This window comes from Protopterus annectens, chromosome 1.part2 (assembly GCF_019279795.1).
Source record: "Protopterus annectens isolate FY-2018-M chromosome 1.part2, PAN1.0, whole genome shotgun sequence".
In the NCBI taxonomy this organism is placed as follows: domain Eukaryota; kingdom Metazoa; phylum Chordata; order Ceratodontiformes; family Protopteridae; genus Protopterus; species Protopterus annectens.
Window position 1 is genome coordinate 400,702,904 of NC_056727.1, and position 24,901 is coordinate 400,727,804.

At 38.9% G+C, this 24,901-nt stretch overlaps 1 protein-coding gene across 1 annotated transcript in view; it reads right to left on the reverse strand.

The window, feature by feature from the left end:
• The window catches only part of LOC122792468 (serine protease 52-like), a 26,532-nt gene extending 2,846 nt beyond the window's left edge, over positions 1–23,686 (reverse strand). Inside the window, exons 1-3 of the mRNA XM_044060246.1 lie at positions 23,430–23,686; positions 15,263–15,516; positions 14,051–14,175 (exon numbers count right to left, since the gene is read on the reverse strand). Coding sequence (XP_043916181.1) covers positions 14,051–14,175; positions 15,263–15,320 — 183 coding nt within the window. The 5' untranslated portion in view covers positions 15,321–15,516; positions 23,430–23,686. The remainder of the gene's footprint in view (positions 1–14,050; positions 14,176–15,262; positions 15,517–23,429) is intronic.
• Positions 23,687–24,901: the final 1,215 nt, after the last annotated feature.

Here is a 24,901-nt window from a genome sequence, read left to right on the forward strand (position 1 = left end):
TTTATCATTCCCCTCCACAAGGGTGGCCCCTCCACTGACCTCTCCAACTACAACCCTATTGCAATCCTTTTACCCCTATCTAAAACCCTAGAAAAATGTATCTACCACCAGCTCCTCACCCATCTACTAACCAACAATCTATTATCCAAAACCCAATATGGATTCAGACCATCCCATAGCACTAACACAGCCCTTATCAGCTTCTCCAATACAATAAACTTATACAGGAATCAAGGGAAACTGGTCTCCACCACCTTCCTAGACCAAGGCATATGACACAATTTCCCAAAACAAACTGCTGACCTGCCTCTCCAAGCTCAACCTCGATAACCCCTCCCTGCAATGGTTTAAGAATTACCTAAGTAACCGTTCAAAATCTGTCATGTGGGCCAACACCCTATCCCCCTCACTCCCTGTCACATGCAGTGTCCCCAAGGCTCAATCCTAGGCCCCCTCCTCTTTAACATATGTACTAAAATCTCCACCTAGCAACTACCAAAGCTGATATTGTTTAGTATGCAGATGACACAACCCTAATATGCTGAGCATCCAACATCCAGTTACTACAGAGTAAAGTCCAAAAATCCTTCACTGAGATAGAGAACTGGCTAAATAACCACCAACTGATACTAAACCTGAAAAAAACACAATTAATGCTATTCCACTCAACTAAACAGTGCAATTCCACCTTCATCATCCTTTCAGCCAATAACGCCATCATCACCCCAGTAGCTGAAGCTAAACTACTAGGTGTCACTATTGACCAACAGCTTAAATATAACAAACGCATAGCCCAAACCATCTCCAAAGTCCATAAAAAACTAGGATGCCTGTATCATACCAAGCAATTCCTCACCCCCACGACTAGGGCTACCATACCAAAAAGTCATCTCCTATCAATTTTGCTCTATGCCTGCCCAGTTTTAACCAAAATCAACAAATCTGACCTCAACAAACTCTCCACTTGCTACAATAAAATAACCAGGTTTGCTGCCAATACTAAATCACATTTCCACCACTGTCAATCCCTACTTAAACTGCACTGGCTAGAATTCCCAAACCTGCTGAGTTACCACCAACTCATCATTGCACATCAAATCCTATACCAACCTGAGAGAACCCATGCCCTGGCTGGCATTTTAAACTTCCACAATTCCAATAGGGAACTATGTTCAAGGAACAAATCCTTGGTCGAGGTCAATCCATGCAAGAACAGCTCGGGAGAAGCTCTATTCTCCTATGAGGTTTCCAAAGCATGGAACTCTCTCTCACCTGACCTTAGGGCACAAACTCGTGCAACCATATTTAAAAACCTCCTGAAAATCCACCTCTCTGCTAACCCTCTTTGCTATTGCAAACACACCCCTTAAATTCCTCCAGTCTACAGAACAACCAAGCTTTAATGCCCCCATTACCTACATGATACTACCAACTAGATGCACCATACTTTTTTAAGTGTTGCAATATATACCTGCTCCTGAATACTTCATGCTATATTACTTCTAATGCTAGACTTGGAATCTCCTAAACATGTCAGGAGTCCTGCTCATGCTTTTAAACTGTAAATATTGTAAATAAGGATATTTTTTCTTCTCAGTACATTGGGCTTCAATTATTGTACTATCACTGTAATCTCTGTGATCTTCTGACTGTAAGACATTGTTTGTTTCAAGTTTTTCCCTTTTAACTCAATTGTTAACACATTATTACTTGTATTACTGTTTTGTATTACTGTCTTATTAAATTCCTAGAGCTTTTCTCCCCAGTACTCCACTGAAAATGGACACCTGATGTCCACTCGGATTTATCCTGGTAAAACAAATGATAAATAAGTAAAACACAATGACTTAATTTTCTGTATATGTTTTTGCTATGTACTTTTTGTATCCTCTGTAACCTCTGGGGGTTCCCCCCCAGGCCTCCACTGAAAATGGACACCTGCCTGGTCGGGCTACCCTGGTAAATAAAGATCAAATAAATAAATAAATAAATAATAGTGAATTTTATATTATTACTTTGTTATATTCAACAACTGAGGCAAGACAAAGTAAATACAGGTATTAGGGATGAAATCTGATATGCAAGCCTGCATTAAAACAAAAACACATGATGTGTCCAAAAGATTATTTAAAATCTGTACTGACTACAAAAGCTAATATATCTGAGCTAAAAGGTACAGAAGACTAGATGCTAGGCCTATGTAATACTTCATAGATTTAGTGCCAGGTACATCAGTGTCTAGAGAACTACAGTATATCAAAATGTCTGAGATACCCTCTACATGGATTCTGCATGCCCTCTCTGTGTTCTTATCAGTTTTGTCTGAGGATCTTCAATTTCCTCCTGCCTGTATTTGATGGGTGGGATGAAAGAGGATGTTCAGATTAGCTGTCTTTATAAGTATGGAGTACATATGGATGTGTGTCTGTCCTGCAATGGACTGACATCACTTTCAGGACTGTTTTCTGCCTTATGATTGTTGCTTGCCAGGATAGGATCTGGCTCCTAATGACTGAGTAAGACAAATATGAGTAAGAAAATGCATGTAACAAAACCTGTAGTGCAACTTTCCTTCGGACTCCACAAATCCAGTGTGTCTATGGGTTCATTTCTGATGGAAATGAGGATGTAGTTAGCAGATCATTATCTGTAGTGAAGAAGTTGCACTGGAGTCAGAAGGATGTATTTTAAGTTTGTTGTAAGTACTGTTTATCACAATCTTAAGGCAGGTACCCTTTTTGTGTTGTTCTTATGTATAGTCTTGTGGTAATCCAAGGTAAGTTGACAATTAGACCATTAATACACATTACTAAAAATTTTTTGCTTCTGACCCTGTTGCAGCCCTTTAACAACTAAGAAATAGTGTGCAAGCCATTTGCTTTATCGTGGAATTAGTGATCTTTCTTCTTCTGTCATGATTATTCTTTGCTGAATTATTGTCTTCCACAAAAGAAAGTGACCTAAGGACTGGTGTGCCGTGACCTAATGACTGGTACAAACTTCTCTGAAAGCACATCTTGCTTTATCGTGGAATTAGTTACCTTTCTCCTCCTGTCCTGATTATTCTTTGCTGCATTATTGCCTTCTAAACAAGAAAGTGACCTAAGGATTAAAATGTAGCGACCTAAGGACTGGTACAAACTCCTCTGAAAGTACATTGTATGTCCAATGCTGCTCAACCTTCTTTGTATATTTACGTTTGCCCTCCTATTTCATAATTAGGCAGTGTCTAGCACTAGCTTCTCGGTTGCCTCATCATCCCCCCTTTTACTGTTATATTGCCTAACTTTCTATTTAAACTTCTCATACCTAGTTGCTGTATCTCTCCTGCACTCATATAATTTTAGACCAAGTGCTTCAAACTCTTGGACAATACTTTGTCTTTATACTGTTTGTTCTCAAGGTCTCCCTTAATTTGCATACTTCCATTATAATCTCCCCTTGGCTATCTCCATTTAACTTTAGTGGCACTCACCTTGAAAAGCATTGGCTTTTTGGCTTCACTGATTGTTTTTCTTTGCAATCCTCTGCACATGGCTCTGCCCACTCCTTTTGGCCTCGCTACACTAGTGCTCACTTCCCTCTCCTACCGCACCCTGCATACTCTGAATTTATAACTAATTATTTCCCCTCCAACCTTTACCACGCCTCTTCCTCCCATCCTCATCCAATTACACTCTTTATTTTTCCCTCCCATTCCTTAGTCTCCATTCATTTTACCATTTCCTATAGTACATCCCCTCTTCAGTCCTCCCACTTAAATGACGATATCACTTTCTACATTTCCCTCCATTTCAATCTACAGCTCATATACACTTCCTGTCTTCTCTAAACTTTATACTCAACACTATTGTACTCCTCCTTCAGCTATTCTCCCCTTTAGTCAAATTTATATCCCTCTCTTTATACCTTCTCTTCTACCTCAAAGCATCCACTTTTTTCAGTAACTTACTTGTTGTGTAGGGATCGCCCTATTGACACTCTTACTTTCCAGCTACTTCCACTTTCATCCCTCTTCCATAATCTGTCCTGTTACCCGATCTTCTTACCTCATCTTATACATTCTAATTCTAATATATTCTAATTCTTATATATTCTCCTAATCTCTTCTCATTTTCCATCTACCAAGCCCTTCCCTTGTGGTCACAACTGTCTTCCTTACCTCTAGCTAAAGATTTTCAAAATTTGTATCTTTTTCTCTCAATGTTTCTTCCTCTCTTCTACATATCTCTTCTTTTTCTCCTAACTTATCTGTCTTCATATCACACACTGATTAATCCCCTACATCTTCCACCTACCTCTACTGACTACTCCTTTTATACTCAAACTCACCATTCTTTTACCATATCTCCCTCACTTTTTCTTACCTGTAACTATTGTCCACAAGCTTAAAATATCCTCTCACATTACTTTTCACCTTAGCACCATGCATAAACATCACTTCTATAACTTCTCACCCCCAAGTCTACACCACCTCTTTTTTACTTTACTACTTTCTGATGATGTACACCCCAACCCTGGACTATCTGGTAACTCCTCTACTACCAATATCAACACACTACCTGTGCCACATCATCCTTACTCCCCAGCTAAACATTTAACATGTTTTTCACTCAATATACACAGTATCATGAATAAAATAAGTGAATTCCATGCTTGGATGGCTCAATACTCTCCTGACATAATAACAATTACAGAAACTTGTCTCCAAGCACATATCTCTGACAAAGAATTTCTTCTCACAGGATACAACGTTCTTCATCTAGACCTACCAAACAAAAAGGTGGAGGTGTAGCCATAATTTACTCTGATTGTCTGAACCTGTCCTCTGTATTAACCCCCCCCCTATGTTTCACCCAGAAGAACTCCTAACTGCTAACTTTAAGATTAATGACTACAAAACTCTAATAATAGCTGCATTATACATACCCCCCCGGTGACAATATTCCCATACTTGAAAAATCCTCTACTGGTTCTCTCAAAATATGCCCAATGAAACCACTCTACTAGGAGATGTCAATATAAACTGGTTAACCCTTGCTACTAGTACATCCATTTCTCTTTTTAAACTTACATGGCTTTACTCAACTAATGTCTACTCCCACTCACTAAAACAAACCTATCAATTCCAGTACTATCATAGACTGGATACTAATATCCATACCTGACCTATATCACCATACTAAAACTTTACTTGATGCCATGAGTGATCATTCACCTATTTGTATTCAAAGATTTCACCCTCACCATCAAATGCCACATAAATACAAAGACAGCCGCAGCATCTCTAACTTCCATACTGATATATTCTGTAACTTGCTTGCCTCTATAAACTGGTCCTTTCTATTTTACTTCCCCTTAGATGAAGCTGTCCAAAACTTTAATGCAATATTTCTTAATATACTCAATTCACGTGTCCCCCTTAGAACAATAAGAGTGAAATTTCTATGCTGTTCCTGGCTATCTCAGTCAACACACTCTCTTTTGCATAATAATGCCTGGAAACTCTGGACTAAGACTAAATCCCATGCCCACCTACAAACATATAAAGAACTTCATAACCTCTCTAAAACACAAGTCAACAGTGACAAAAAATACTTTCACCTTAAACTTCAGACTACACATCTCAGAAATCTCCCCCAAATTTTGGAACTCTATCAATCATATCCTACACCCAGGCAAACCTACAACCTCTAACCCATGTCCTAAAAATACCCCCTCTGAAACAGCTACCTTACTTAACTCTTACTTTATTGATACTATCAGTAAACTAACATCAACCTCAAACTCCTCTAACCCCACTGACCCCCCTATGCCCCCTAAACATAATGAAGCTTTCTCTCTGAAACCTGTCCCCTCCAGCTACATAAAATGTCTACTCCATAAGCTTAAGCTATGCTTGCCTTCTGTTGACAACCTACCTCCATTCTTCCTCAAGCTAGCAGCAAACTCCATAGCTCATCCCATTTCCATCCTCATTAACTGCTCTATATCTGAATCTACTGTTCCCTCAATCTGGAAGCAATTCTTTCCTATACCTATCCACAAAGATGGCAATTCCACTGAACTATCTAAGTATTGTCCTCCCGCTCTAAAATACTTATAAATGTGTACATAAGCAAATCTTGTACTATCTTCTCTCTGAAAATCTACTTACCCCCACTCAACATGGCTTTTGTCCTCATCACAGTACAACTACTGCCCTTATCTCTTTTTCCCACTTTATCTCCCTTGCCAGAGACAATAACAAACTTGTCTTCTGTCTCTTTCTTGACCTACCTAAAGCTTTTGGCACCATCTCTTACAACATGCTCCTCTTCAAACTCAAATACTCTGAAAAAAACCCCCCTCAATATCCAATCTACTTACTGTCTACACTGCAAACTGGTATCTCAGATCTAGTAAAAAATCTCTCCTCCCCATCACCAAGGCCAATAATAATGCAGGGAAAGCACTCTACTTGCACACTGTTGCCAGAAATTGGAACTCTCTACCCCATTCCGTGTCCACTGCCCCTCCATCTCTGTATTTAAAAACTCCCTCAAATCACATCTCTTTAACACCTGGTTATGTCCCTGTATCACGTAACCTTACCCATGCTGCTATTAACTCTCCAAATTGCTTTCTGATCACCTGCTTGAACTCTGATCACCTGCACACTTGTTCATTTGAAAAGTTGAACTTTTAACTGTAGAATTTACTTAATATATTATCTTCTCTTACCAATGTGTAACTGACATTGTCATTTTACTTATTTTCTATACCATCATTTATTTGGAGTGTTATCTTATTTGTGTATTATACTTGCTGTAATGTTTTTGTACAACTAGATGTCGGAGCTTTTCTCCCCAGGTCTCCGCTGAAAATGGACCTGGTCCAGTTGGAATTTCCCAGTTAACAAATGTAAAATAAATAAATAAATAAATAAATAAATAAATAAACCTTTCTACCTCAACCATCTTCTGGTTTGTCAGCTACCTCTCTAGCAGACAACACTCTGGTCATCTGGCTGTCCTCTCTATCTCCCTTTCTCCCTATCAAGATGGGAGTTCCTTAAGGTTCTGTTCTTGCTCTCTTATTGTTCAGCATCTTTACTAACCACCTCTACACTTCCTCTCCTCACTCTGACCTCATTTAATATGCTGATGACTCCACCATCTTCTCTGCTGACACCCTCTCTGACAACATCATTCAAAATTCCTTCAATTCTGTTGAAAATTGTCTCTCTTACAACCAACTTACTCTTAATCCAAAAAAGACCAAACTCTTCCTATTTCTGCTTAAATCATTCTCACACTTCAAACCCTCCTTCAGTATAACATCTCTTAACAACACAGTCATTAATGTGATAACACACTAAGCTTATTGGGACAATTATTGATGATCAACTCTAATTCGATCTGCATGTAAATCACTGTATAAAGAAAACTAACCAAAAACTTGGTTTACTCTACAGAAACAAAAAAGTTCCTAACAAATGACTCTCATATTTCTCTTGCTTATGCTTATCTTCTCCCTAGTCTCCTCTATAGTTCACAAATCTTAAGTAACTTACACATTGGTCTTCTTGCTAAGCTTGAAGCCACTTACAACAAAATAGTTAGGTTTGCTGCTAATCATACTTCTTACTCTCATCACTGCTAGTCTCTTAAGATATTAAACTGGTTAGAGTTCCCTAATCAACTACTATACTCCAAACTTCTTATCATTCATTCCATTCTTTATAGGTCCTCCTTCTGCTCTAGCACCGCCTCTCTTATCTCTCTCTACTCCCCAGCTAGCAACCTCAGGAGCACTGATCAACAAGGGTCTATAGTGAAACATGGAATGTTTAACAGTTCGAATCACTAAAGGTCGACCCTTAGTGATCGAACTGTTAAAATATCAAATGTTCCAAAAAACAAATTAAAATAAAAAAAAAGCAAAACTAAATGGTGTAGGCAGGGGGCAAAGCCCCCTGCACCCCCCACCCCCCACTACTTAAATATACCAACTCCGAGGCCACACTACATTGAAGTAAATGGAAATCTCCCCTTATGGAGATTTCCATTTACTTCTTCGACATTCTGCAGTTTCGCTATTCTTGTGCCGACAATGTCAGATTCGACATTGTCGGCTTTTGAGAATTCAATATAGACCCGATCAACAACTCTTGGATATATATAAGCCTAACTGATCAATAGGCCTAAATCTATATAGCAACACTCCTGCCCTATCATGGAATAAGCGTCCCTTGACCATCAGAAAAATAACACACACACATGAATTTAAAAAAGCTCTCAAAGAATATCTACTTAACAAATGGACATGTCATTGTAAATTAAATGCTTGAACTTTCTTCTACTAACTTTCATAAAACTCAGCCTCCCTAACATTTCTAGGTACAACCTTGTTACTACTCTTTTCCTTACTTCTTCTAAATTGTTCTACTACTGGCTGTTATAATTCCTCTCTGCCTCCTATACTTTTTCTTGTTTTATTGCTACTACTCCATACCTGTATCATCTTAAACCTTTTCTTTGAACATTTTCAAATTCTGTATTTCCTATTTCTACCTTTTTTCCTTCTTGGTATTTATAATCTGGTTTCTTGTAAAGTTTTATATCTATTTTTAACAAATTATGTACATTGTCAATTAACAGCACTCTTGTTTGGAAGTGAATGTTTTCAACACTATTCTCTTTTTATTGTATATTTTGTACAAATTGTTGATTGTTTGTTCTTATGTAAAATTACTATGTATTATTGTGGAGCTTTTCTCCCCTGGCCTCCACCGAAAAAGTGCTGTACTTCAGTCAGACTTTCATGGTTCACAAATGTAAAATAAATAAATAAATAATACAATACATCTTGAAAGAGAGCGATACAGGTGAAATCTTTCTGTTTCTACTTCACTCTCTCTCTCTCTATATACATAGCCTTATCTATTTATCTATCTATATATATCTATATCTATAGAGATACATGTATGTGTGTGTGTGTGCGTGTGTGTGTGTGTGTGTGTGTGTGTGTGTGTGTGTGTGTGTGTGTGTGTGTGTGTGTGTGTATGTATGTAGGTGTCTACAGATAATGAATAAATCACTCAAATATCAATGTTCATAAGGTTGACCACAAAAGGTCGACTTTGCAAACATCAACATGCTACCATGTGAAAATTACAGCTCATGCAAACAAATTTTTGAAAAATAGCATAAAACTTAATTTTTTGCTGGGGGCAAGTCCCCCTATATCACCCATGTTGGAGTTGCACCCCCCCCCTCCCCCATAATTATATATACTACGTCCAAGATTGCACAACATCAGGGAAAGGACATATTTCGCAATCCTGAAAAATAGTTAACTAAATTTTGATGACCAAAGGAGAATTTGATGAAATTCAGTTCCAGATAGATAGATAGATAGATAGATAGATAGATAGATAGACAGAGCTGACTAAAAGACAGGTTTGGACATGAAGCCCTTCAGAGCTTTCATGTTAACTGAGAGAAGTATGCTCAGCCCTGAAAAGACATTACTAGGAACAACAAAAAAAAACAAATGATTACAGCCTGGCTAAAACCACACCAAAAAAACAAGGGAGTGGCTACTGCAGCAGTGATCATTCAAACTTCTGCTGTTATGATAAGTTTACATCACACAACTTTACTGTGTTCATCATATTGATCACTGCTGCAGTAGACTATGCTATATGTGCACATTACCATAGCTTAGAACAAATGGGAGGTGGGGGTAGAAAGGAAAGGTCAAGGGCTCCTGCAGAATAGTTCTAGCAAAGTTTGATCTAGTCCTGGAGAAGGAATCTAGCTTGCTATACTTTGTAAAATTATGTACAGAAGAGCAAGTTGCTGCTACTTATAGAGTCCAACCCTTTCCAAAAAGCTATAGAGGAAGGCAAGTTGAAGTCCCTGGTAGAGTATACGTTGATCCTGCCTGAAACAGTGTGAATAACAAAAGGTAATAGCCTAAAACAACCATTTGGAAATAGACTGCTTTGCCACATGTTGACCCTTCTTATCTTCACAGGAAATGAAGAAATGACTGGAAGTTCTGAAAGATTTTGTTCTGTTAAGAACAGTATCTCAGCTCTCTGTGGACATCCAATGTATGAATTATTTTTTCCATCATTTTTGGGTCCCGAGAAGAACACAGGGAGATGGATAGTTTGGCTTAAAGTAAACTCAGATACCATTTTAGACATACAAAAAGGATTAGTTCTCAAAGAAAACCTGTCTCTGTGGAAAATGTGATAAGTTTGACCCATCATAAGAGCTTGTAAATCAGATACTCTTTGCAAAGGTCAGAGCAATACGTAAAACTGTTTCCATGTTAAGAAACTCAAGTCAGACAGATAAACTGGTTGGTTCAAAATGAGCAAGTGTTAGCGTCTCTAAAACAAAATTATTATCCTAAGGAGAGCCACTAGTTTTCTTGGAGGTCTCTTATGCAAGACCTCTTTAAAAAATACATTTTACAAGAGACTGCCTTGAAAGAAGGGGATATATATATATATATATATATATATATATATATATATATATATATATATATATATATATGGGCATATATGTTGAAATGGCCAAATGTGAACCTTGATAAGGAGTAAGATGGGCCAGAGGATAGTAAATAACACAAATATTGTAGAACTAGAGAACTATTAGCCCTGGATGGGTGCTTGTTATGTTGGAATCAACCAGAAAACCTTTAGCAGTTGATTATATATGATTTTCTAGTAGCAGAATTTCTTGTCTCCATTAGTATCTACCACACATCCTCCATAAATAGGTGCCTAAAAGGTATTAAGACCCTATCATCCAAGCAGCCAGTTGAGGTTGTTTGGGGTCAGGATTTATCAAATACCCCAGCTACTGTGTGAGAAGATCTTGTCTATGAGAAAGATTGTGGTAAGTGCTCCAGGCCAGAAGAGAGTAACTGCAATGATCTGGTGGGATTCCTTCTGAATCTTCAGAAGTACTGTGGATATCAGTGGAAAGGGTGGAAAGGCATACAGTCAACATTCCTGTCTGAGGGAAAGAAAAGGCACCTGTCATCCAGGCCTTCTTGCATGGGGTCCTGGAGGAGAACCTTTTTTAGCCTGATTGTTCAGAGAGGTGGCAAAGAAGTCTACTTGAGGAACTCTATACAGATTAATCAGTTCTTGGAAGATCTTCTAATCCAGTTTCCATCCATGAAGATCTGCCTTTGCCCTGCTCAGGTTGCCTGCCACACAGTTTTACTCTGATAGAATGTAGGATGCTTGTAGAGTACAATTGTGCTATAATGCTATAACCAGTGTTAACATGGCTAGTCTTTCTTTGTTGCTCCAGGTACATTGCACTTTTATTTCTCAAGCAAAGTCTGTGGGGTCTGTGGTGCAGCAGGAGGGGAGAAGGGGAGACCACAATTCAAGGATATTTAGTATCTCCACCAAATGATTCTCCTTTTTACAAGTACCAAGACTGGGATTTGAAAAGATAATGGTGTTGATGATGACATCAAAGAGACTTTAGATCATTGTGTCTTTCTCATGTGGAGTCTTGCCAGAAGTATGATAAATATCATAGAAGCCATGAGACCCATGATCTTAAATATTCCCTAGCATTGACTGAAGTCTGAGTGTAAAACCTCTGGAATATATTTAACTCTAGATTTATTTATTTTTTCTATGGAAGAAAAGCTGTTTGTACTGAGTTGTATAGCAGATATCACAGGAACACAGTCCTATGTGACTTGAAGATTCTCTTGGAATCCCAGCCTAAGAGACTTCTCACCCAGGTAAGGATTCCCGACACTTTGAAAACAACTGCAAAGATAAACAAGTCACCCAAATATGGAAAATGTGGATATCCTGTAGTCTGCAATGGGCTATGACAGGAGCTAGATACTTTATGAACACTCTTGCAGCAGTGGATGGGCCAAAGGATAAGGCAGAGGACTGATAATATCATCCAGACACACAAAACATTAAGAAACACTTGAAATCTGGATTAATATGAATATGAAGATAAGCATCTTTTAAGTTGAAAGTTACAAAAAAACTCAAATGAGTAAGAAGGGGTAACAGGTTATGGGGTTGGGGGCTGGCAAATTGGTTAAGTTGTTTACCTCACATTCAAGAGGTACAGGGTTAGGTTCTCACTAAGGGGAAATTGACTAGGCTTAAAATGGTCCACAAGAGCAGCTAATCTAGTACTTACCTATGAATCTATGAATTGAAAGCATTTTGAACTTGGGCACTATCACATACTGGTTTAGGAAAGAAAGGAACAGAACTGGTCACCAGGTATTTTCTTTATTTGGCAACTAAAACAGTCTTGATTAAAACTTTTTTCAACTGGTAAGGTGGAACAGTTTCTGTTATCCTCTGGAATAGCATGTACTGTAGGACCGGAGAAAACAGATGGATTTTATCTGGAAGATGTGGAATAATTACCTGGAAGGAAATTTTCTTTGCTCTGCCATCTGAAACCTTACCAAATCAGCCTCAGAATCCATTTGTCTGAAACAATCTGTTGCCAAAGAGAGAATTGGTAATTCCAACTTTCTGGAAGGAATAAAGGATTGCCAGTGTCCTGTAGGGGGGTTTTCTATGTCATTTGACTGAACTTGTTTTTTTTTTTTTTTTAATTTTTTTAATTTTTTTTTTTTTTTGCGTGCAACATCCATGCCATTGCTTTTTAATCATCTGCCAGCCAGCGTTTTGCTCAGACTTTATTTTTTGCCAAAATTAGATAAGGAAAATGAAAATCCCTTGGAACTTTTTTGAGAAGAAGGGTTGAAAAATCTGATAAATTCCCTTTCCTTTCCTTTCTCATCACAGTTTTGATAACCTCTACAGCAAAGGGTCTCAAAATTAAATCTATATCCAACCTCTACAGCAGAGGGTCTCAAAACTAAATCTCTGTCCAAAGGAGAATTTAAAATGTATTTTTATACATCTTTTGGAAGGTCCTGAGAATGCATCCAGGCAAACCACCTTAACACAGTACCAGTGACAATGGGTCTATATCACGACATCGAAACATCATAATATTGAACACCCGATGATTGACAAGTATTCATCGAATCACATTTGCGCGATTCAACGAATACTTACAGGGCAAAGATGTAGCTGGCCATCTACACAATGTTGCCCTTTCCTCCACTGTAGTGCGATCTCGGAGTCGGTATGTTTAGTAAGGGGGGTGTGTGTGGGGGGCACAGCCCCCCACACGAGTGGGTTTGTTTTAGGATTAGTTTGTTCCATTGTATTGTGGGGCAAGTGTTTGTTTGCCCTGTAAGTATTCATCGATTTGCGGAAATGTGTTTTGATGAATACTTGTCGATCTTTAGGTGTTTGATATTACTTTTCAACGTCATGATATAGACTCATGACAACAGCCCTGGATGTAGTATCTACAGAGTCATAAACACACTTTAAACAACAAGCGCCCTGAGAAATGGAAGAAGCTAGAGCATACAATTCAGATTTTTCCTTACAGGAGGGAGCTCGAGATGAAACAATCCCCTCATACTTTCACAAACAGGGTAACTTTTATGCACCTGACAATTCAAAATTCTAAAAATTAAAGTTGCAGAAGCACATACTTTTTTCCACCAAACTTAACAATTGCTTTACCATTCTTGTCTGAAGGGAAAGGATTACAATTACAGTTCTTGGCAGCAAATGGATTAAGTAATGCTTTAGCAGCCTGCAATGCAGACAGCACTAGGGGGATGGGTGACGGTTCTGGGAATTCCAGTTGCAACACCTCATATATATTCTGAGAGACTGAGAAACCTCAGTGTCATCACACTGAAAGCAATGGCACATTCTGGAAATAGTCTAAGAGAAAGAGAACCTCACATTGGGGAGATTCAGATTCTTGCACTCATCTGAGTCTGAATCAGAAATCGTATCACATTCCTTTAAACTATAAACTACCATATAAGAAGGGACAATAGCCTGTAAAACACCCTGAGCTAGACCTAATAAACTACTCCTATCCAGTGGAACTGGTACAGGTGAAGACATGTTTTGTTATATACAGAGAAAGATGTTCATATTCCCTACCTTGCATCCAGTACGTGCAGGGTCTTCATTTGACATGCAGAGCATATTTGGTGTTAAGTTCCAGTCACATTCAGGGTCTTCACTCATATCCAGCTTCTGCTGTTTCACTGGCCCACTTTTACTCACTGCCTCAAAAATAAAAAGAGAAAAAAAAAAAACATTCAGAATGCAAATTCAACACTTGTGGCAGTGATGGATCCATGTCTTAGGTGCAACTGAAAATTTTCAGTGCAGGTAAGATCTTGTAAAACATGCTTTCATGTCAAGAAGTGATTTTATGAGATGTGCTCCACAGGGAAAAAAATAGCTGTATGAAATACTCTCATTATGTTTTGTCAAACAGTAAATCATAACACTTGCTTTTTCCACCTTCATATATCCTGTTTCCCATTGAAAATTTATTCCATGAAGTGGCATGTGCCTGCCAGGAACCAACACTGGTCTTTCACCTAGTTTAGGTACAGATGTAGGTGGTGTGAGTTTCTGTAATGTAGCTTGCATTGCTCCACATAGATCTTGATTGGCAAATATTAGGCAGCCATTCTGCAGATAATTGCATGCTTAGCCAATAACCAAATGGTGATCAAGGGTGAGAGACCAACCATGTTGTATGTATGAGGTAAACACCTTAGCCATTATGCCAACCCCCAGCCCTCATTCTTGTCCATTCTTCTTTCTGCTTCTGTCATTCACCTCCCAGTCTTGTTAGAATTAACATTTACCACTCTCTGATATTGATGACATAATGTTGTACTAATACGTTGGGAGATGTGCTTTCTGAAGACTGTTAGCAGCTAAAGGTCTTTAGACACATGGTGTTTTTATTATTTAGGTCCTGACCCTAAAGTTAATGAATCTGATCACTGTGCTGTTTTTTTATAAACAATGTATGAAACATTTATGAAGCATATCCAGTGACAGTTCTTAAATTTCTGTCTTGTCAAAAACTCTTAAAATATGAAGGGGAGTGTTTTAAGGAAACTTAATTTAAGTCTTTATTATATCAATGTGATATACAGGCATAAGGCATGTCTTTGGCACTTATTTTTCATAGGTAGGACCTAGGTTTGCTGTCATTGCTGGTCATTTTAGGCTTACCCAATTTTCCTTTCTGAGCTGAGAATCAGACTGTACTGTTTGAGGTAAACAACTTAACCATTATGCCAAACCTCAACTACCACTGTAAAACTGAAATATTAAAACAAGAATTACCTGAACTTGTTAAACCCCATCCAGACACCCAGCATATTGCCATTGTTTCCACATCCATATCTCGATCATCAGGGAAGCAAATAGGTTTGACATCATCAGTGAACACCAGTGGTTCTTTCAGTAGCACAAGTGCTATGTCATTATCAAAGGTCTTGCTGTTGTAACTAGCATGCCGAATAACCTTGGCAGTTGTAACTATTTGTCCTGCTTTGGTACGGTCAACTGTCCCTGCAACCACATTAACAATCTCATAGCTGAAAAAGAAAAGAAAATTTGATTTAGTGACTGAACTTTTTTTTAGTTTTCTAATGCATGTCATTTAATAAACATTACTTGCAGAGCCTCCCTAACTGGGCATTGATCCCAGCTATTGTACTAAGTCAATTTTACATGGCTGTGACAAGGATCAGAGCACAAGGAATTGCAATACCGAGTGAAACAAAACATTAAAATATAGCAGGAAATGTATGGTATGTAGAATGTGAAGAAACCCTTAACATGTCAGTTATAAGTATGTCTATGTTGCAGCGGTTATCCGACTGTGCCCATCAGGCATCAGACATTTTTCTTTCTTTACAGAATCTCCTGGAGTTGAGCAGCCTTTTCTTTTTCAAATCATTGTCCTCATTAGTTTAACAAATGAATAATGACATTTTATGTCTGCCACTTGTATAATAATCACATTTAAAGTACTGATGTTCACTCATGATAATGAATTTCCTCTGCAGTGAATAATCAACTGAAGCAATTTACTACTTTGCATACTTTAACACAATGAAAGTTGTAACCTACAGGGAATGTACAAAACAAGTTGTGGACATCTAGTACTCTGTCGATGAAACATCTGTAAGCATTCACTTCTTAGGTTCATAGGTAGGTACTAGGCGATATGTCCGAGGGCATTTATAAGCCTAGCCAGAGTGTGTTGGCTTTCGACGCCCCATTGATTAATTAACTGATCCTCTGTTAAGCAGAGCCAATGAAGTGATCCCAGGGGTGTATTTTCTGTTACCCATCTACTCGTCAAGGTTTCTCTTGAAGAGTGTTAGTGAGGGGCTCTGCCTGATGTAATTTGGAATTTTGTTCCAAAGCATGGGGAGTCTCTGTGACAGGAATCTATCCCTCCAGCATGTTCTATTTATTGTTGTGGCGAGGTTTAGCTCACTAGAGCGCGTGGTTCGCAGTGACTTGGATTTCTTTAGGTGGAGCATGTCCATCAATTCTGAGTTGGACATGGCTTTGTAAGTCAGGCAGAGATCACCTCTGAGTAAGAGATATGCCACTGAGTACAGCCACAGTTTTTTTCAGTCGGGCTGCACAGGACATATGTTTGAGACCAGGAATCCTCTTGGTGCGGTACTTTTGTGGTCTTTCCAGCTGTTGGAAGTGTCTTGTGAGGTACATCCCAAATGGGGCATTGTACTCTATAATGGGTCTAATGAGTGACGAGTAGAGGGGCACTATAACCTCTTTATTTCTAGATGTGAACCCTTTAGTAATTAGATGGGTCACATAGAAGGATTTCCTAACTACTTTGGCAATATGATTGTCAAAGGAGAGATTACTATCTACCTGGGTCCCCAGATCTCTTATTACGTCTTCTGTATTAAGGGGGCTGCCACCTATGTGGTAATTCGTGGGTGTTTTGTTTTTCCCATATGGGATGACTATGCATTTTTTGGCATTTAGCTTGAGGCCATGACTTTGACACCAGGTGTCATCTCAGTAAGGCCCTTTTGGAGGATGTCCGTGTCAGCCGGAGAGTCAATTATGGCTCCCAGTTTGCAGTCATCGGCGAACTTGGTTAGCCATAGTCCTCCTGTGTTTGCCTGTACTTCTGAGAAGTAAATGCCGAACAGTAGGGGTCCCAGGACCGAGCCTTGTGGGACACCACTTGTGACTGGTTTAGAGTCGGACCTGGAGCCCAGTATTCTTACCATGTGCATTCTGTCTGTAAGCCAGTTGGCAACCCATCTCATGATGTAGGGGTTTATGTTCAGGCTGGTGAGTTTTTCTGTAATACCTGAGTGAAGAATGGTGTCGAAAGCCATGGCGAGATCAAGGTAGGCTGTGTGAACCACCTTTCTCTTGTCTATGGCCTCGGTGACTGTCTCGAAGAAGTCAACCAGGTTTAGTAGGCATGATCTGCCTTAACAAAGCCTAACTGGGTCGGGTCAAGTGTTTGGAGGTTCCCAATGTCTTTGTTAATGAGTTCCATGATGATGCGTTCCATAGCCTTACAGACCAGGCTAGTCAGGCTTATGGGGCAATAGTTACCAGGGTCAGTTGTGGTCCCTCCTTTGTGGAGAGGAATAACCGTTGCTGTGTGCCAGTCTATGGGCATGTAGCCTGTGGAGATGCTGAGGTTGAACAGCATGTTTAGGTGGGGGGGGGGGTTAGTTCATTCTGTAGTTCGTGCAAGACGCAGTCTGGGACACCATCTGGTCCCATTGACACTGTGTTTTTGGCTTTTGAAAGGGCTGTTTTTACCTGTGCGTCTGTGATTTTTGGGACACTACACTTTTCCGGTATTGTTGCAGGCCCTTTTGGAGGTGAGAGGGGGGTGAAGTTTGCACTGAATCTATCTGCCAGGATGTTGGCAATATCAGTATGTTCAGTATATTTTGTGTTATTTTGCACTAGTTCAGTGCATATCTGCGAGTTGCCACTTAGATTCTTAACATAGCTAAAGAAGGCTTTATAGTTATCTTTTGAATCCTTGGCTATTTGTCTTTCGAAGTTAGCCTTGGATGATTTCATGAGGGACCTCAATTTCTTACTAAAACTGATCAGGGATGCCTTTCCTTCTTGGGATTTGCTTTTTTTCTGAACTAGTTTTCTCCTTCTATTGTATAGCCTGTTTATTGCAGGGGTCCACCAAACTGGTTTCCTTCTCTTAGAGGAGTGAGTCTTGGTTTTGCTAGGGATGGCACAATCCATGCATCCTTGTAGGTGCTTATAGAGTGCATTTGTAAAGGTTTCTGCATCTTGGGCAGCGTTATCCTTTAGCGTGGGGGCTGTGAAACTTACCACCTCTGTCTTAAGTAAGGTGAAGTGATCTTTAGAAAAAGTTTTTTACTGTGGTTTCCTTAATTGGGGGTGGTGGTGGGGTGTGGACATCCAGAGTGATTAGTTTATGGTCTGATCTAACCAGTGACGGGTTGACCTCCAGTGTGTAACTGTCTGAGTATTTCAAATAAAACATGTTTATTATCCTTTTTGGTCAGCCTGCACAATTACATCAATTAAGTTAGAAATACCACTGTTGTAGGCTTTCTTAAAAGTGTTAAAGCCTGTAATAATCTGCAAGCATAACTAATGCAAAAGCATGCACTATTGAAATTAATAAGGAATAAGTAGGTATAATGCACTGCATATTGTTTAGCACTGGGTACTTAGATAAATGAAAGGGAATGCTTGAATCAGAAGCTTTTCTTTCTACTGCCTCTTATGTATTAATCCTGTAGTGAATCTTTGTACCATCTGGAAAAAGACATATTTTTCTTCTCATGCTTTCTGCAGTGTCACTTACAAAAGAAGCTAACCATAACAGCGCATAACAGGGAATACTGCTGTAACTTATTTGTAGCCCATTTTGTTACAGTGGATTCCATACACAATTATCTTTTGTGTTTTATTGCCCAGCAAGTGCTTTACACTCCAGCGCCCTACAATTATTATCAATGTTGTCTGCATTGTTTCTTGCCATTCTTGATCCATATCAGAGGTTCAAAGGTTTATGTGGGCCTTGCTCATATACTGTCCATGACCGTTATGTTTTGTCACCTAGTAAAATAACCCTGTCACATTTAGATAGCACGGCCTTCTGCTGTGTGTCCATAATATCATTGTCCTGTCACATATAGGGCTTTGTATATACCAAAGTTTATACTTGTCAGAAAGGTGTTCATTATTTTCTTCTACAGTGCATATCATCAAGTCAAATGGTATCAGAAATACTCAGTCTAGGGATCAAAACCTCTTCTGCAACATAAACAGTTTAGATGGATAGTTATACCTCTCAGAGGATACTGTATACTCTGAAACAGACTCTCCATCTACATAAAACAAAGTTTATCCATGTCCATAGTCAAGCGCAACTTAAATATATGGATGGAAACAGAAAATTTACCCCAGGACTGCCCCCTGTACCACTAATGGACAGAGGCATCTCCTAAATTCGTTATCTCATGCATGGGTCCCCTCAAATTATCTATGGTATTATCCCAGTTATTCTCATTAGGGGTAGTATATAATTATTGGCTATGGGACGGGTACAGCCAAACTATAACCAAATGGGACAGGTTATTTTGAACACAAAAAGGGAAATTGGCAAGACTTAAAATGGCCTAAAAAGGAAGCCAGTCTATTATTTAGCCATGATCCTATGAACCTATGGATCAAACTGGCAATTTGCTGTTTTTCTGTCTCTGTTTTACTCTCCATTTCATGAAGCACTTCACATTTTTCTGTATTTAGGTTACTTGTTTTCCTCCTTTGATTTGTTCACAAGAGTAATTAGCAGTTGTTACATCACTGATGTTAGTTTAAAAAATCTCTTTTCTTTTAAACTGTAGCAAACTGCTTGCTACAAATGTAGTAAGCAGATGCTACAGTTTATACCTTTGCCTGCATGGAGCACTACTGCAGGTTGATAGCAAACTGACTTTTGACAACCATATTGCCTCCATTGTATGGAAAACATTTTACATGGCCCACCTCATTAGTAAGTGTATCTTATCCAGGGACAAGGAGGTCATAACATCCCTGTATTCTTCCCTTATAAGAGCCATTATTGAGTACAATGCCCCTTTCGGCATGTACCTCATAAAACACATACAGCAGTTGGATAGACCACAGAGGTTCCTCACCAGGAGAATCCAGGGCCTCAAACATCTGCATTACACAGATAGGCTAAAATCCCTGTCCCTCTACTCAGTCTTATACAGACTCCTCAGAGGTGACCTCTGTCTGGCATACAAAGCAATCTCAGACCCCACCTTGATGGGACTGCAACATATCTGCAAATCAAGTTCCACTCAAGTAACCCACGTGTTTGACATCAACCTGGTCTGTGACATCAACAAGACTTGTTAGCAGGACAGATTTGTGTCCTGGAGACCCCCCCTTTTGTGGAATAGACTCCCTCTCCATATCAAGCAGAATACCTCATTAACCCTTTTTAAGTGCAACCTGGATAACTGGATGGGGAACAGAAAATACACCTCTGGGATTCCACCTGGGTGCCTGCTGGACAGGGGCATCGGGTGCTGACTTGTCAGAACATGGGCTAAATTCTTGGATAGGCTTGTAAGGGCCTCAGGGCCAATAGCCTAGTAACTTCCTATGATCCTATGATAATAGAGTTAATACAGCCTCCAGAGCTGCTTAGCATCTGAAAGTCATATTAATTGTGCTGCACCAAGGAAGTGCTAGTCTGTGAAACCTGTTAGTGAAAAGTTATAGTCAAGTATAAGAAGAGGAACATTTCACTTCATCTTGCATGTCTTCAGGTATCATTTGGGGCAATGTTTAGCTAAGAAACAACATACAGTGACACAGTTCTGATTGAGAGGCACTATTCTGTGCTCATGAGAATTAATGCAAAAGGAGGGGGGCTGTGTTGAACTATTATAGTTTCTTTCATTGCTCATTACATTTGGTGCACCAGTAGTGACAACTGTGTATGTGTACATATGCTTGTGTCCTGTAACAGACTGACATCATATCCGGGACTAGTAGTTTCTCAGCCTTGTGCCCACTGAGTGCTGGGATATTGGCATAATGGTTAAGGTGTTTGCCTTACAAACACAAGGTGCAGGGTTTGATTCTCACATGGGGTAACTGGCTAGGCTGAAAATGGCCCACGAGGGCAGTTAGCCTAGTACTAATCTATGAATCTATGATGCCTTATGATTATAAACTTGGATAAATCTGGTAAGTAATGAGTGAATGAAAAAAGAAAGGATATTCTTAAATGTTAATGGTCTACTGACATTTACTGAGGGGAAATGAAAAGGCTAGTATTAGCTGCTAATCATATATCAAATACTTCAGAGTTTAAAATAGATATAAATGTAATGGGCTTCCACCCTATTCAAGAGTAGTTCACTGCTTTGTGCTCAGTGGGTGCCAGGATAGACTCTGGATCAACTACAATCCTGAACTGAATTAACTGGGTTACTGTCAAATGAAATAAATGAATGAATGAAACTGAACTGTTTGAGAATGTAGGAGTCCTTTACCAGGAGATCCTAAACACGTTATTTTACGCTAGTTTAAAAAAATATGATAACTGCCAAAACTAATCTTAAGTTGTTCCCAACATGGTTTTGTAAAACTACAAAAAATTCACAAGTGAAGTCATAAAAGATTTGTGAAGCTGGAGAATCCTCCCTTTAACTGTATAAGAGAAGATAGAAATTATTTTAATTGATATTTTAGCAAAGGTTCCTGTTGCCTTTTCTGGTATCACATATTTATAGAAAGACTAACCTAGTTATGAAGTAATTCATGTACAGGTCAAAAAGGATAAAGGTCATGAGTGAGACCCTCCAGCATCATCATCATCATCATCATCATCATCATCATCATCATCACAAATAAAAGCAGGCTTAGGAGTGTTATATAGCAATACAGTCAGATGCATGCAGTATCTGTCCAGTAGAACCAAGAGTCATAGAAATGAGGTACACATATGATTACATGGCAGTATCTCCTACAGGGAGAGAGAGAGAGAGAGAGAGAGAGAGAGAGAGAGAAAGGGAGACAGACCAGTGAAATGAAAGGAAAGGGAAGGACATGTACAACAAATATTCACACACCAACCTGCTCCTGGGAGTTTTATTAGTGTCTGTAAAGTAAGATCTTCATAGTGATAAACTAAGTTATCTGTAGCGGCAGTAGATGGAGGTCAAACCTTACCATATTCATTCACACGTGATTATACATGTGAGCACAAGTTACTCAGATGTCGTTTTAACACTGTCTAAACAAGAAGGCATTTGAACTGCTCAATCTATGACAAACAGATGGATCGTGAGTGACAGCAAACTAAACAGATGCAGCTAATTAGGTATAAGTCAGGAGGGAGGGACTGAGTGAGAGAGAGAGAGAGAGAGAGACATAAGTAATGAGGTGGGCATAAATAAGTAAGGGCCATGATGTACTCCAGAATTAAATCTTACACTTTGACATCTTTCTTTGAGACATGAAAGGCATATGTTTTAAATGGGATCTTATCCTCACTTAAATTGGCATCACATTATAGGGAAAATTATTGATTTCATCAATTGGCTACACAGCTGTTGCCTGTCATGAGAAATTCAGTTTTTGTTACAGAATATTTTAAAGCCCCCATGCTTTTTTATGCAAAGTAAAATGGATGGATCTCTCTGACAAATGCCTAAAGAGTCTATGGACTGAAATAACTGGCCAATTTTCAGTCATGATCTAATTACGTGGATCCATGTTAGATCGACAAAAAGCCACATCCCCAATGCCCCGATCACCAAGACGAGATCACCGACACCACACATCCCCGACAAAGGTAAGTGCATGTATTATGGAACGGAATCTATTGCCATGTCTGTAATACACTTAAAACATAAGCAGATACCCCCACACCCCCCTACTTAAATATACCACCTCCGAGATTGCACCACATTGCAGAAATGGGAATACATCCCATTCCACATTAGTCACCATTGTCGGGGATGTGGGCTGTCGGTGATCTTGTCTCGGTGATCTGGTCGTCAGGGATGTGGCTTTTCGTTGATCTAACATGAACCCAATAACGTTGGCTAAATATAAGGAACAACTGGCACATTTAAACTTAATAACATAGTCTACAGCTACAAAGCTAGCAAGAGCAAAAGAGTACAGTATATGCAAACCTGAAGCTAAAGTATTACGTTTTTATTTATCAGTTATTTGTCGCCATCAAAATCAGTTCTAGCAGCAGTGTTTTATATATACGTATTTATATCTATCTATCTATCTATCTATCTATATATATCTCTGTATTTATATATATATATATATATATATATATATATATATATATACACACACACACACACACACACACACACACACACACACACACACACACACACACACACACTCGTATATTTTTGACTAAATTACAGAGTGATTTGTTACTTACGCAGAAGATGGGAAACAATGCGATGCACTCACAAGCCAGTACTCAGTAATGATTGCTGCTCCACAAAAATGAGATGTACCTTTCTGCAGGGAAACCTGCCATGGGAATTCACCAAGTCCTGCATCCTGGCCTCCAACAATTCTTGTACTGAAAGATGCTTTGCGGCTTCCACAATCTAAAAAAGAAATGCAGCGAGTGTTAATCCTAACAGTTTTTCCTCATCCGTATGTTTTCACTGAGGAAAATACAGGTAATTAAGGAGAAAGGTAATAGCAATTTATAACCAGAGACAGTGACATCACCACCTGGGTACTTATTTACTCAGTACAGTAACCACCTAATAATATTGGTTAAATATGTAAGCAAATTGAAAAGATGATCCATGAAAGGCCAAACTCATAAAAATGAATCTGGATGTGGGTAGTGACGACAAATTCAAAGCCTTTAGACAATTCACTCTTTCCCTTAATTAGTTTAACAAATGCTGAGACTGTATCTTCATGACTGTAAGGGGAAAACCTCTTGGTTTCAGGACTGAGATGTTCAGCCTTCCTTGAACACCCTTTCCCACGTCTCCCCTCTTATTTATTTTCCCACCGTCAGAGAGTTATTGAAAGAATGAGTGTGTCTAAAATATTTTTCCAGTACTCTGATCTTTGTGGTCTGTTTCAGAAATAATGTCATTCTAAATGTCTTTTTTCATAATATTTTGCTATGTCTCTTTTCTGAGAAAGACAAAAATCATGCTCTACTACAAAATAGATGTTTTCCATAGCCACGAGACAGAGTATACTTCAGGACATCATCGGTATGTTTCACTTCCCTCATTCCCATACATTTTATTCTTACTGACTAAAACAAAGTTCACTGAGCCCCAGTGGTTGCAGAAAATGCTGCAAGGTTTGAGGGAAGAATGCCAAAAGAACACTTAAGGCACACATAAAAAGGAGAGCTTTGAGTGATTGTTTGTCTACTGCATAAAACAAGCACATTTATGATGTGGAATGCATGACACATCAAGCATGGTTTGTACACACACCCATATTGCTGACTCTATTGTTATATTGCTATATATTGCTATGTACCTGTATTGCCAAATATTTAAATCAGTTTCCCAATGTAGTACACTCAAAATGACTAGAAGCCATCACTGAAATGTGAAACAGTGAAATTCTAACTGAATAATTAAACAATACAACACAAATTTGATCAGGACTTTAGAACCTGCCATTAATGCAGGGAACTACGTTTTATTCAGGTACAAGTTCCCAAGCCATCCAGCACATAATACAAAACTCTCGACCAGCCAGTTGTGTACTATAACAAAAAAACAAGAAACAGTAGAAGCCAAGAGCAAGCAATAAAAATGTATTTTATTGCTGCATACAAAATATTAAATGCTTTCATCTCTATAACTCAATGGAACTTCATCAGACTGAGTAATAAAATTCAAAGATCACTTTAAGTCCTGG